Source organism: Protopterus annectens, chromosome 4.part1 (genome assembly GCF_019279795.1).
Source record: "Protopterus annectens isolate FY-2018-M chromosome 4.part1, PAN1.0, whole genome shotgun sequence".
NCBI lineage: Eukaryota > Metazoa > Chordata > Ceratodontiformes > Protopteridae > Protopterus > Protopterus annectens.
This window is the reverse complement of record NC_056734.1, coordinates 953,208,497-953,223,265: the sequence shown is the minus strand read 5'-3', so window position 1 is coordinate 953,223,265 and position 14,769 is coordinate 953,208,497. Positions and strand designations below refer to the sequence as shown.

General features: G+C 39.3%; 1 protein-coding gene across 2 annotated transcripts in view; it reads left to right on the top strand.

Moving 5' to 3' along the window:
- Positions 1-12,345, top strand: part of CHRND (cholinergic receptor nicotinic delta subunit) — a 2,417,369-nt gene extending 2,405,024 nt beyond the window's left edge. The window contains exon 12 of one of the 2 annotated variants that reach the window (XM_044070671.1): positions 9,717-12,345. In XM_044070671.1, coding sequence (XP_043926606.1) covers positions 9,717-9,899 — 183 coding nt within the window. In that variant the 3' untranslated portion in view covers positions 9,900-12,345. The remainder of the gene's footprint in view (positions 1-9,716) is intronic. The other variant, XM_044070670.1, reaches the window with a different exon arrangement.
- The last annotated feature ends 2,424 nt before the right edge of the window (positions 12,346-14,769 follow it).

Genomic DNA, 14,769 nt, shown 5'->3' with positions numbered 1-14,769 from the left:
AGAAATGTATAGTTATCCCCTTTGGGAAAAAACATGTACCCATGAATTACCACATAGGTGGCAGTACACTAAACACAGAAAGTGTGATGAGAGTCTTAGGGACACAGATGGACAGTGGTCTGACCTTCGATAACCACATAGCCACAACAGTCAGGAAATCCTTCTGTGTACCCCCCCTCTCACCCCCTAAAGGGCCCATATCTATACAGGAAGAATGCAGAGTCCCTGTAATCACAACTACGCAGGTAAAAGCTACACTCTCTAAAGCCAAAAACACACCATCCATGGGACCAGACAACATCCCAGGCTGTGTTTTACATGAAATTCAGAACGAACTGGCTCCCCACTTAAGCACCATGTTCAATAATAGCCTCGCATCAGGCTCTGTGCCCACTGAATGGCGCACAGCAACAGTTATCCCACTCCACAAAGGGGGAGCCATCACTGATCCTGAGAACTATCAACCTATTAGCCTGAAGAGTCTGGTCTGCAAGGCCATGGAACATATCATCATGGAACTCATAAACAAAGACATTGGTAACCTCCAAACTCTGGATCCCACCCAGTTCGGGTTTGTGAAAGGCAGATCATGCCTCCTGAACCTGATCGACTTCTTTGAGGCAGTCACCAAAGCCGTGGATGAGGGTATGGTGGTTCACAGAGCCTATTTTGACCTCGCCAAGGCTTTCGACACCATCCCCCATTCTGGAATTATAGCTAAACTCATTAAACTAGAAATAAATCCCTACGTCACAAGATGGGCTGCCAACTGGCTCACTGACAGAACCCACACTGTAAAAGTTGCAGACTCCAAATCTGACCTCAAGGCAGTGACAAGTGGAGTGCCACAGGGTTCTGTCCTGGGACCTCTCCTGTTTGGTATCTACTTCTCTGAAGTACAGGCTAACACAGAAGGCCTCTGGCTGATGAAGTTTGCCTTAGTCAAGTCCCCAAATGATGTGGCTATCCTACAAAAGGGCCTCACTGAGACAGATGCCTGGTGTCAGAGCCATGGCCTCAAGCTCAATGCCAAAAAGTGCAGTGTCATCCCCTTTGGTAAAAACTCTGTACCCATGAACTACCACATAGGCAGCAATCTACTTAACACCGAATACGTGAAAAGAGACCTTGGGACCCAGGTGGACAGTAGTCTCTTCTTTGATAGTCACATCGCCACAGCAGTCAGGAAGTCCTTCTACGTGGCACACCTCATCATAAAAGGGTTCTCATCCAGGAAAAAAGAGGTCATTGTTCCCCTCTACTCGTCACTCATTAGACCCATTATACAGTACAACACCCCTTTTGGAATGTACCTCACAAGACATCTGCAGCAGGTGGAAAGGCCACAGAAGTACCTCACAAAGAGGATTAGTGGCCTCAAACAAATGCCTTACACTGACCGCCTCAAAAAACTCCAGCTTTACTCCGTAGCATATATCCTACTCTGAGGTGATCTCTGCCTAGCATATAAAGCTATGTCAAACCCAGAGCTGTTGGACATGCTACACCTAAAGAAATCCCAATCCCTCCAAGCTACATGCTCTAGGGACCAAAACCTTGTCACCAAAATAAACAGGACACGCTGGAGGGATAGATTCCTGTCCCAGAGACTTCCTATACTCTGGAACAAGCTACCCATCTATGTCAAGCAAAGTTCTTCATCAGCACTCTTCAAGAAAAATCTTGATGAGTGGATGGGAAATAGGAAATACACCCCGGGGATCGCTTCTGTGTCTCTGCTGGACAGTGGCACAGGAAAATAACTTTCTTGGATGACGTAAGCTATAGTACCTTGCTGGCTAGGCTTACATAGGCCCTTGGGCCGATAGCCTAGTACCTATCTATGAACCTCATCACTAAGGGCTTTTCATCAAGAAAAAAGGAGGTCATTGTCCCACTGCACTCATCCATCATTAGACCCATTACAGAATACAACGCCCCATTTGGTATGTACCTCTCAAGACATCTGCAACAACTGGAAAGGCTGCAGAAATACCTCACTAAAAGAATCGCAGGCCCAAAGCTCATGCCCTTTGCTGACCCCCTTAAAAAACTCTAGCTATACTCTGTTGCATATCGTCTACTCAGAGGCGATCTCTGCTTAACATACAAGGCCATGTCAAACTCAGAGCTGTTGGACATGCTACACTTAAAGAAATCCCAATCCCTCAGAGGCGCACACTCCAGGGATCCAAACCTTGTCAACACAATAAACAAAACATGCTGGAGGGATAGGTTCCTGACCCAGAGACTCCCCAGACTCTGGAATAGACTGCCTATACATGTCAAGCAGAGCACCTCTTTGGCCCTCTTCAAAAGGAACCTTGATGAGTAGATGGGAAAAAGGAAGTTCACCCCAGGGATCACATCAGTCGCCCTGCTAGACAGGGGTCCAGAAAAGTAAATAGTGTGGGACGAAATAGCCAGGGAATTGTTATGGCTAGGTGTGTATAGGCCCTAGAGAGCAGATAGCCTAGTACCAACCTATGAACCTTTCCTATTATGTCTGTCATTCCGTATGATTTGGTAGTCAGGGGGAAGAATTTCAGTATCTTTGATATGAGGTTTGAGCCATTATCATTAACATTGAGATCATTCCCGATTTTCTCAGTCTGTGCTATATGGAGGCTTACTATCCTGCCATGAAGCTGTTTACTTGATACCAGGTTCTTCTTGCACATTAATACCCTGCTGGAAAATGTACGTTCTCCAATAAGGTGTCATGAATTGGTTTCTGAAGTGTGTGTACATAGGCTTAGTGTCTGTTATTTTAAAAGTGTATTAGTTCTGGTTTAAGCACTTGGGCTTTGGGACAGTTATTTTACATTAAGAAGGTGTGGTCTGCACTCTTGTGGGAGGAGAGGGTAGATTCTGCCCTTCTGAGCTGGGTGTTTCTGGTTAAAGGCTTACTGTGCCTGCTTATTTGAACTGTTTCTTTCTGAAACTGGTATGCCTTGTTTGCTGTAGCATAGACTCTATTCAGACCTGCTGAATCTAGCTTTGGTTGTATAACTTGAGCACTAATCCAGACCATCTTTTTTTGGAGAAGGTTTCCCTGCACCCTAGTGACAGGAGTGTGCAGAACTTCTCTGAGTGAAGACCGCTGGCACAGGGCTCAATTTTTTGCTTTTTATTGGTTAATTTGTTTAAATCAGTTTGCTCATTTGCTACTGTTATATCTGAAAAAAAAAAAAAATATATATATATATATATATATATATATATATATATATATATATATATATATATATATATATATATATATACTTTATGCATTGCTGCTTAGCTAGGTTTAAAGTATTCCTGGCACCATAAAGTCTGTTCTTCAAATTTTCCCTTAGAACTAGACAGTTTTTTAGTTTTAGCACTAAAATCGGTTTCTTTGAGGTCAGCACTTGTCCAAAATTCATTGTAAGCACTAAATAAGCAACAAATTACTACAGCACTCAACTTTCCTCACTTGTCTAGAGGAAAACAGTTTTTAGTACTTAATAAATAAGCACCTATCCAGGCATGTCTAAGGGTCATCTCCCGGTGTTTTCTCCTACCTGATGAATCTGGGCAACTTGGGGCAATGCAGCAATTGCCTCGTGTACACAGATGACCCTCTCCTCCTACCACCCAACACTACAACTTGTGAGAGATGCATTTATATAGCCAAACTGGAAGCAAAGCTCTCTTCACCCAAGACTGGACTAGACAGTCAAGAGGAGAAGGTAAACACTTGCACCACACCACACTCATCACATAGTCCCTCAAAACCTGTAATCATGGCTGTACAGGTAAAAACTACACTCTCCAAAGCCAAAAACAAAGCATCCATGGGACCTGACAACATCCCAGGCTGCGTTCTACTTGAACTGCAGAATGAACTGGAACCCCACCTAAGCACCATGTTCAGTCAAAGCCTCCCCCTCAGGCTTTTTGCCCACTGAATGGGGCATAGCGATGGTTATCCCACTCCACAAAGGGGGAGCCACCATGGACCCCGGGAACTACTGCCCCTTTAGCCTAACGAGCCTGGTCTGCAAGGCCATGGAATGTATCATCATTGATCTTATACACAAAGACATTGGTAATCTCCAAACTCTGGACCCCACCCAGTTCAGGTTTGTAAAAGGCAGATCATGTCTCCTAAACCTGATAGACTTGTTTGAAGCAGTCAACAAAGCTGTAGACAAGGGTAAGGTGGTTCACACAGCCTATCTAGACCTCACCAAGGCTTTTGACACCATTCCCCACTCTGGAATTATAGACAAACTCACTAAACTAGGTATAAATCCCTAGGTCACAAGATGAGCTGCCAACTGGCTCACTGACAGAACCCACACTGTGAAAGTAGCAGACTCCAAATCCGATGTCAGACCAGTGACAAGTGGAGTACTACAGGGTTCAGTCCTGGGTTCTCTCCTGTTTGGTATCCACTTTTCTGAAGTACAGGCTAACACAGAAGGTCTTTGACTAACGAAGTTCGCAGATGACTGCAAACTAGGAGCCATAATCAAAACTCCTAACAATGTGGACATCTTACAAAAGGGCCTCACGGAGACAGATGCCTGGTGTCAAAGCCATAGCCTCAAGCTCAATGCCAATAAGTGCATTGTCATCCCCTTTGGTAAAAACACTGTACCCATGAGCTACCACACAGATGGTATTCTACTTAACACCAAAAGTGTGATAAGAGACCTTGGGACACAGGTGGACAGCAGGCTCTCCTTTGATAATCACATTGCCACAGTAATCAGGAAATCCTTCTATGTGGCACACCTAATCACAAAAGGTTTCTCATCCAGGAAAAAAAAGGTCATTGTTCCTCTCTACTCGTCACTCATTAGACCCATTATAGAGTGCAACACCGCTTTTGGTATGTACCTCACAAGACAGCTACAACTGGAAAGGCCACAGAAATACCTCACAAAGAGAATTACCAGCCTCAAACAGATGCCCTACACAGACTGACTGAAAAAACTCCAGCTTTTCTCTGCCACATATCGCCTACTCAGAGGCAAAATCTGCCTAACATACAAAGCTATGTCAAACCCAGGGCTGTTGGACATGCTCCACTTAAAGAAATCCCAATCCCTCCAAGCTACACGCTCTAGGGACCTAAACCTTGTCACTACAATAAACAGAACATGCTGGAGGGATAGATTCCTATCCCAGAGACTTCCCATACTCTGGAACAAATTAGCTATCTATATCAAACAAAGCTCCAAATTAGCACTCTTCAAGAAAAATCTTGATGATTGGATGGGAAATAAGAAATTTACCTTGGGGATCACCTCTGTGGCTCTGCTCAACAGGGGCACAGGAAAATAATTTTCTTGGGTGGCATAAGCTAGGGTACCTTTCTGGCTATGCTTATATAGGCCCTAGGACCAATAGCCTAGTACCTACCTATGAACTTATGAACCTATTAATAGGAAGACAAAGCATGTTACGCAAGTGACAGAAAAAAAACTGGAAAATATTAATGGCTATCCCTGAAGTGAAGCCTCTTATAGGTATTAAACCCGGTTTTGCATATAAGACAAGGAAAAACTTAGAGAGAATGTTATGTTATAAGGATTGCAAAATGCCTTAAATAGGTAATACTAAACAAGGTACCTTCCCTGTTACAACTGTACTTGTTGTAAAGATATTACTGTTTGCAACTATTTTATTCATCCAACAATAAGGAGGAAATTTGTAATTCCTTGCTATGCAACTTGTAATACTTCCTGTATTGTTTACCTTGTTGTTGTTGTTGTTGTGTCTTTCGGCTTTTCCCGGTTAGGGGTCGCCACAGTGGAACTCCGGTCCACTAATGATTGGTAGTTGATTTTTACGTGCCGAGTTACCAGCCCTGATGCACAACCTTCAATGAAGGTATGTCCATTCACGCATGTCTCCACGCAGAAGACGCTCTAGCTGAGAATCGAACTGGACAGCGTCTTACTGTGAGGCAACAACGCTACCACAGCACCACCACCGCGGATGTATTGTTTACCTTGTACATGTTCAAAATGTCCAACTTTCTATATTGGTAAATGTAGTCATAAGATCAAAGAATGTATTACAGAGCATAAACTGGACATCAGAAGAAAGGTTAAACGTGATAAATAATGATAACACACACAATTTTAAATTCAGAGCTGTTAGTGTTATACATAAAAATGCCAGAGGAGGTGACATAATAATACTCCGGAGAATGAAAAATATGGCTGGATTCTAAGATTCAGGGCTGACAGCCCTCCCAGTTTGAATAATGCAGTTAGTCTGAAACCTGTTCTAGTTAGGAAGCAAATGCAATTATAACAATGACTTGCTTGTTTTTATTATGATTGGGTGGCTGTGTTATATATTTTAAATGCTTGTCTTATTTAAACTGAATGTGTTTTAATATGCTATTATGAAGCACCGAGGAAGGGGAAACTTGACAGCTTGTTTATTATTTGTTTTTTATTAAATTCTGGAGAGTTTCTGCATTTTTATCTTGGATATTACTAATGTGAACACAGTTTACCACAGTGTGTTGTTCGTGTACTTTATAGAATCTATCAGGTTTCATAAGGGCTGGAGATTTAGGGATCTGGGGCCACAGAGGTTACTGAAAAAGTATCTACAAGGGCAGCCAAGACTGGAGGTACAGCAAAGGGTTTAGGAGACTCCATTTGGAGGAGCTCATAGTATGTTTTTTGAATGTCAGAAACCTGAGAACAATCTCACATTTACGATATTCCATCATACAAGAAATAATATCCCCAAAGGAGTGTCCTTCAAAGGGAGAGTCTGGGCTAATAGAGTCTTCTTCCTCACAGCCATAATCCAACAGAGAAGGGATCTGAGAGGAATATGCCAAAGACTCTTTCCCAGAATTTAATTCCTCTTCAAAGGAGTCCTGCTCTCTAGGCATTTTGAGTGGAGTAGAAGACCAAGGGGGAGCAAGCACACAAACTTCTTGGGAAGGCTTTAAGGCCATCAGTGCATTAAATAACCCCTAGGTAAAGTCCTGCCATTCACAATAGGGATCCCTAGGAGCAGAGGGAAACATGCTTGTTTTTTCACTTTTTCTTTTGAGGGTTGTTTGCCCAAAAAGCCCTAGGAGGTTCAGACCCTTGCTGACACTCAACCAATGTAGTAAGAATCTCCTTCCGAACAGCTGTGAAACAGACGAGCCACAGCTTATCCTTATGGAGAATCTACCTCACATACTGACATCTTCCCTTTCTGAATAGCATGTAAATTTATAGAACTAAAAAGATAAGAAAAAACCCAGTGGGCACTTTTCTGAAACACAGCTTGGTAACCAGCACAGAAGACGTAGTGTTCCGACTTACTATTAGTGATGGTGTTTGGACTGGCAGCAAAGAAGCTCTGAGGTATATATGTCCATACATCACCTTTATGCTATACACCTTGGGGAGCATACGTGTGATGCACAATGTCTATAAAATCATAAGGTTTTGGCATACTGGCCAGATGTTTTGCTACCCTGGGCAGGGAATCCCTTTGGTAAAGAATAGTGCAACATTGATGTGGACAAAACATAGAATAATTCCACTCAGGACCAGAGTGTTGCCTGCATTTGTGACATGCATGGATAGTTCTAACATCTCTCTCTGCAGATCCCTCAAGTTTTGTGTGCCAAGTCAATCACACCCACATGGAGTATCACCATGTTGTAATTATATTTTCCAAGTAAAAGTCCTTTAGGGCCTTTGCGAGAGCCTAGCACCTGAAAGATCACTCATCTTTTAGTGGACAGGTAGTGGTGGAGGGTGTGTGCATGTGTATCTGGCTGCATGTGTAAGACTATGCAGAGTGATGAGTGGCACCATTTATAAGTGTGTGTGTATTTATATTTGTGTATGCATTGGTGATTGGTCGAGTGTGTCCATGAGTGCCACTGTGTATGTGGTTATGAGTATGACTGGTTGGGGGGGGGGGGTTCTGTGCATGTGTGTGTATACACTAATGTGTGAACATGTATGTATATATGTGGAGGCCTGTCATACCTCTAAACTCCCACAGACTACTAAGCAATTCCTGCAGCACTGGGGTGGGGGGAGACAGTAGACCCAAGGGAAATTAAAAACTACGTCACTTAAAAATGATTTAAACAATAGGGTTTGCAGCATGAAAGAAGTGGGGTAGGGGGGACACTAGACATCAGAAGTCCTCTTTAAATACTGCCCTAAAGGCACTTAATGTGTAAAACAACAGTTTTGTAGCACAAAATATGCATCGAGTGGGGGGGGGGATACTAAGAATAGTCTATAGACAGTACAGTAAAGTCATTTAAAAATACTTCAAACCCTGTACCCTCAGAATGCAAAGCATCTCATTTAAACTGAAGAGCTCTAGTCCTCTGTGCTACCACTAATTAGTAGTGACACTTTTTTCAATATCAATGAAACGCAATTATAAAGGCAAAAGAACAATAAGGGGAAAAGATTGAGACCCTGTACTCTGGGCACACACAAACAGCTTGTTTTGAGAGATTTTGTCCTCTGCACTATCACTAGACACCAAGTATATATTTAATTATTACCCAAAGTCATTTAACAAAGTGACATTAAAACAGGGGAAATGCTTCAGATCCCTGTACGCTTGACACAGAGAGCAACCCATTAACAATTGAGGGCTTCAGCTATCTATGCTAACTGAAAGTGACTTGTAGGTTATATACTTTCTAAACTATAAGAAGTACAAAACTCTTAATACCTGGCATTATTGACTGACTGTAATAGTTTGAGAGTAATGATGAGCAAAACAGGGTAAAATCTGCAACAGTTGGGAAGGGTAGGTGTCCATATGGGAGTGGGCACCATAACATTAACCGGCCCTGCTAGAGACTTCTAGAGAAAGCCGGGAGGAAAACTAAATGAGAACAGGGAAAATGTTTAAATATAACTGAGAATCACTTCAAAAGTTAATAGAGCAACAGCTTTTGCATTATGATGCAGTTTCAGAAGAAGAAGATTGATACTGAAATGTCTGGCATTACTGGATAACAGCTGTCATCCATGATTTAACAGAAGCAAAGTAAAGAGGATACATCACAGAGATTATGATAGGCTAAATTACAGGGAAGAGGTATGGTGGCACTGTGTGTGTTTGAACATGAGTACATATATGTATGTGTGAGAGAGAATGACTGAGGGGTGCCTGTACCAACAAGCTGCATAAACTGCCAGTGGTGATTACACAGTAAAGAGTTGATTACCACTTGTAATGGTACCACAAGATTCAGAGAAATATAAACTAGCCAATAACAGGGTCTCTCCTCAATGTGTCTCTGAATCGCATTTCCCACAATTCAAAAACAGTCTTTTTTGCCCACTGCTCTTAGTGCCAATGATGGGATTCTTTCTGAATCCCACAATTGGGGTCAAGAAACAAATGGCACTTAGAGTTGCCTTTGAAGTCCTCTTTTTTAAAATGTTTGTGCAAGAACATATTATGTTTCAAGATATCTTAATTTATTTGTATCAAAACAATTAATTACTTTTTAATTTAAGCACCGATTTTCAGAATAAATTATGCAAGAGTGAATTTTACAAATTTCCTAAACTATGCATTTCTAAATTACTGCAATTAAAAATGCAAGAAAATTATCAAATAAGGAAAGATATATACATGTTATTGTGTTAAAATCATCATTTGTGCTTTAGCCGCAGTTGTTGTAGCTGGACATTTATGTAACACTATCACTTTCCTATCATTTTCCACAGGAAAAAGATAATTGGAATAGAGTTGCTCGGACAGTGGATCGTCTTGGCCTTTTCCTTATGACTCCAACCATGATTCTGTGGACAATGTGGATCTTTTTGTTGGGTACCTACAATCACCCCCCACCACTGCCTTTCCAAGGCGACCCTTTTGACTATAAAGAGGTGCACAGACGCTTCATTTAAAGGATTTGCTAATTCATCAGGAATGGGATGGCTTCATTTTACTGCATTCATCTGCAGTTCACTTTCTGTCTGCCATTTTTTTAGCATTAATGACTTTTAATTTTTATTCAGATGTTTTGCATGTGTATTATTTTATTTCTTTCACGTTTTTCATTTCCTTTTGTTTGCAAGAGGCCAGTTTCAAATTTTGTGTTACTAAATATTTTCTGAAAGTATTTTCGATGAATAAAGAACAGCATAATTAAATATGAATGCAACATTTCTGGCAAAGTATGCCTGTGTTTTAATAGTAGTTGAGGGCATCAGGAAACATTTACTATTTTGCAATGACAAATAAGGTTTCATTTTATCAATTCTGTTGAGCACTGCAGTAAAAACAGAAAGGTTTAGAAGAAGGGAAGGAACAAACACACACCAAAGATGATAGACTTTGCATGATATTCATAGTACAGTGGGGTATGTATGTTGGTTGCACACAACCACAGGTGATATGCAATTCAGACGTAAGCTGTAGTCATGTGCAATGGTAGGAAAGTCAAAGAACTTCCTAGGCAAATGAAATATAATGACATGTAAATAATTCACATTTTGCACAAATTTCTCAACTATGCAAATAAGGTATTATTCTTGCCTTTTGCAATTCAGAGTTGCAATTTGCTACACACGTCTGTGTTGTGAATTTGCCTACTAAAATTGAATCCATGCCTTTTCCAGTCACTTTGCAATTATTTAAGATGTTCTGCTGTTACTGTATCCTACTTTGAGCTGCTTTCTTCTGTTGTACCACAACCCAGTGCAATTTGTAGCACTCAATGGCCTTGGAGAAGTAGACACAAATAATTAACCATTCCACCTTAGCAAAGCAAGAGCTGCTTGACCAATTTATAGTGGACAGGGAGTATAAAAAGGCTTTATTGAGCTTTTATGTCCCACAGATTGGAACATTTTGTTACAACATATGTATAGCCCTTACTGTACTTTCTATGGTAACCCTTCAGACTGCAGACATGTTGGGTTTTTCACTGACCTTTGTCCCAAGGATACAGCATATACTCCTAGCCCATGTGGATGAGCATATCTATTTGCCAGTGTTACCACAGGACCAAAGCTAAAACAACTTGTGTGTGTTAAATGGAACAGTTCATCTTCCTGAGGGTGCTCGGTGGTTTAGATCACATCCATGTGGCTATTAAATCCCCATCTGGACCACAGTGGGAGAGGTACCACAAAAATGAAAGGTTACCATTTTATCAACTGCCAGGTAGTATGTGATGCACATGGCTGTATCACCAACATACTGGCCTAGCATTCAGGTAGCAGCCATGATTCCCACGTGTCCCACAAGTTCACTTTACTATACCCTGCATGGTACAAACTCTCATGGACACTTAGCTGGAAAGCACACCCAAAACAACTTTGCTCCCCATGACTATTTCTCTATATATTCACTACATTTTAAATGACTAACCAACCCATCTTCATGTGTCCCCTTCCAGTTATGTTATCCAGGTGATGAAGGCTACTCGTTTGAATTTTGTTAATGACACCACTCCATAACCTGCAGGAAGCTGCAGAGGAGTGCACAAAACTATTTCTGCTGCTGCTGAATGAGTCTGGAAGGACCTACAGTATGATTCTCCTACTCCATGTAGAACATTTTCTGCTTGTTGCATTCTGCAGCTACATAACATGATTATGCATTGGTCTGACTGATGCTGTTAGTGTAGCTTGTTCTATCCTTTGTTCCACCACTGACAACAGTAAAAGTGGTAGGAAAATGGCAGTAGAATGGCTTTCTCTCAGGCAGACTCATGCACAATACACAGTAACTCAGACAAAGAGTAGCATCTAATCGCCAGCTATGGGATATGAAAATCAATATGTAACACTGTAGTTACAAAGATAATACTTTGTTCATGTAGTGCTACATGTGGGCTCTGTTGAGTGGTGCGTGATCAACTTGCACTGTACATCACACAATCCTCCAGACATCATATACAAACATGTAGTTTATATGGTCATATCATTTGAAGAATGTTTACTGGTCAATGGCACAAGTACAAATTATATCAACATGGTGGAGTGGTAGACACTGGCCAGGATGTGAAATGCTGCATATAGACATAGTTGCCTTTTGTTTTTTTGATTCATGCTGAAGATTTGTACTGTTGTACACATACCTTATGTATCCATAAAATGGTTTCCTATAATGCTCAGTATCTTTATATAAATTTTCTTTAAATTCTTCTTGATCTTTTCTTGTAGTGTGTTTAATGTTTCTGTTCAGCTTGTTTATGTCAGTTTTCAAAGTTATAGTCTTACCTCTTTTCCATTTCTTATATATTTCTTTTGTCTCCCACCTCTTATTAATATGGAAATATATCCTGCCGTCATGTGCCTGGATTCTGGTGTTAAAACTTTTATTTTTGCATTTAAAAAAATCTCTTTCAAAACTTGCCACACACTTTCTGCAGTTATTCCACTGAATGTATCACTTGAGTTAGTTTTACATAGTGACTGTTTTGCTTCGCATAATCTGTTATTAATCTTCTGTACATGATTTAGATTTCAGTTTGACAGATTTATCTAGCAACAATTTAACCTTTATAATCCCATGATCACTGCACATCAATGGTGGAAAACTTTTGACATGAAGTAACAGTCATTTCCTTCAGAACAAAAACAATGTCTAGTATTTCCATTCCCAGGCAGCCTTTTTTATAATCTGAATCCTTTTATAATGTGGCTTTTTTATAATCTGAATCCTTTTATAATGTGGCTTTTTTTGTAATCTGAATCCTTTTATAATGTGGCTTTTTTATAATCTGAATCCTTTTATAATGTGGCTTTTTTATAATCTGAATCCTTTTATAATGTGGCTTTTTTATAATCTGAATCCTTTTATAATGTGGCTTTTTTTGTAATCTGAATCCTTTTATAATGTGGCTTTTTTATAATCTGAATCCTTTTATAATGTGGCTTTTTATAATCTGAATCCTTTTATAATGTGGCTTTTTTATAATCTGAATCCTTTTATAATGTGGCTTTTTTTATAATCTGAATCCTTTTATAATGTGGCTTTTTTATAATCTGAATCCTTTTATAATGTGGCTTTTTTTATAATCTGAATCCTTTTATAATGTGGCTTTTTTATAATCTGAATCCTTTTATAATGTGGCTTTTTTATAATCTGAATCCTTTTATAATGTGGCTTTTTTTATAATCTGAATCCTTTTATAATGTGGCTTTTTTATAATCTGAATCCTTTTATAATGTGGCTTTTTTATAATCTGAATCCTTTTATAATGTGGCTTTTTTATAATCTGAATCCTTTTATAATGTGGCTTTTTATAATCTGAATCCTTTTATAATGTGGCTTTTTATAATCTGAATCCTTTTATAATGTGGCTTTTTTATAATCTGAATCCTTTTATAATGTGTCTTTTTTATAATCTGAATCCTTTTATAATGTGTCTTTTTTATAATCTGAATCCTTTTATAATGTGGCTTTTTTATAATCTGAATCCTTTTATAATGTGGCTTTTTTTATAATCTGAATCCTTTTATAATGTGGCTTTTTTTATAATCTGAATCCTTTTATAATGTGGCTTTTTTATAATCTGAATCCTTTTATAATGTGGCTTTTTTATAATCGGAATCCTTTTATAATGTGGCTTTTTTTATAATCTGAATCCTTTTATAATGTGGCTTTTTTATAATCTGAATCCTTTGTAATGTTGTTGAATCACTATTATTCCAATCTGTTTCTGGTAATGCAAGTCCTCAGTCTCTATTATTACTCCTCCTATGCTTCATGACAGAAATGTATGAATTCCTCTAGGTCATCAGCACTTGACTTTGGTGATCTATACACTCAAACAATTGTTGTATGTTCCAGGGTTGTCTTTATTGTTACAGTTACATAATCTACAATATTTGTGTTATCACTGAACATGTAGTAATCACAGGTCTCATAATCTTTAATCCCTATTATAACACCTCCACCTCATTTTTTTGTCAGAGTGTCTTTTAAAATAAAAACATTTATACCCTGACTGACCTGGTTTACAGTCACTGTTCTTTAAGTATGTTTCACAAATGGTATCATCATCAATCTTGTGGGAATGTAGCAAATGTTCAAAAAAAAAAAAAAAAAAAAAAAAAAAAAAAAAAAAAAACTTCATTGCTAATGCTCCTTGCATTAACAACTATCAGGGATACATCAAATGTTGCTATCTCTGAAATGTTAAATTTTCGACCTGTCTTGTTTGCCGGATACTGCAATGTATCTGCTTGTAAAAATTCTCTTTTGTGGTCTTGACAAGTGCATGTCATTCTGTCTAAGCACATGTGCCCAAAATTAGGCTTGGATATTCTACATATTTCCATTTCTCAAATGAGCCATTTTTCAAATAGGTATTTACCCCAAAATCTTTTCATTCACAGTGACCTAACTCTTTTTTCCATATGTGACTAATGAAAAATAAATCCTAATACTTGTACAAGCTATGCTATCTAACAGGGCTGCAGGCTCCCTATTACAACTCAGACAGTCCTTCCAGATGAGATCATTTGTACCAACATGAATAAAAGCAGTTCCATACTTCCTTGTAAGGCCTTTTTCACATTCTGTATTTTTTCTCCTGGCATAACACTATTCAATGTTTATTATTTTCTCTGCAAAAGTATAAGTTCCTCTAATAACTGAAATCACTTTGGACCAGATCTGAGGAATCTCCAACTTCTAATTCAGTAATATCTGCTCTTTCAATTGTTACAAAGGAATGAAATTAGTGCAGCGGTTAGCATTGTCACTTCACAGCAAGAGGTTCTCTGGTTCAATTCAAGCTGGAGTGCCTTCTGTGTGGAG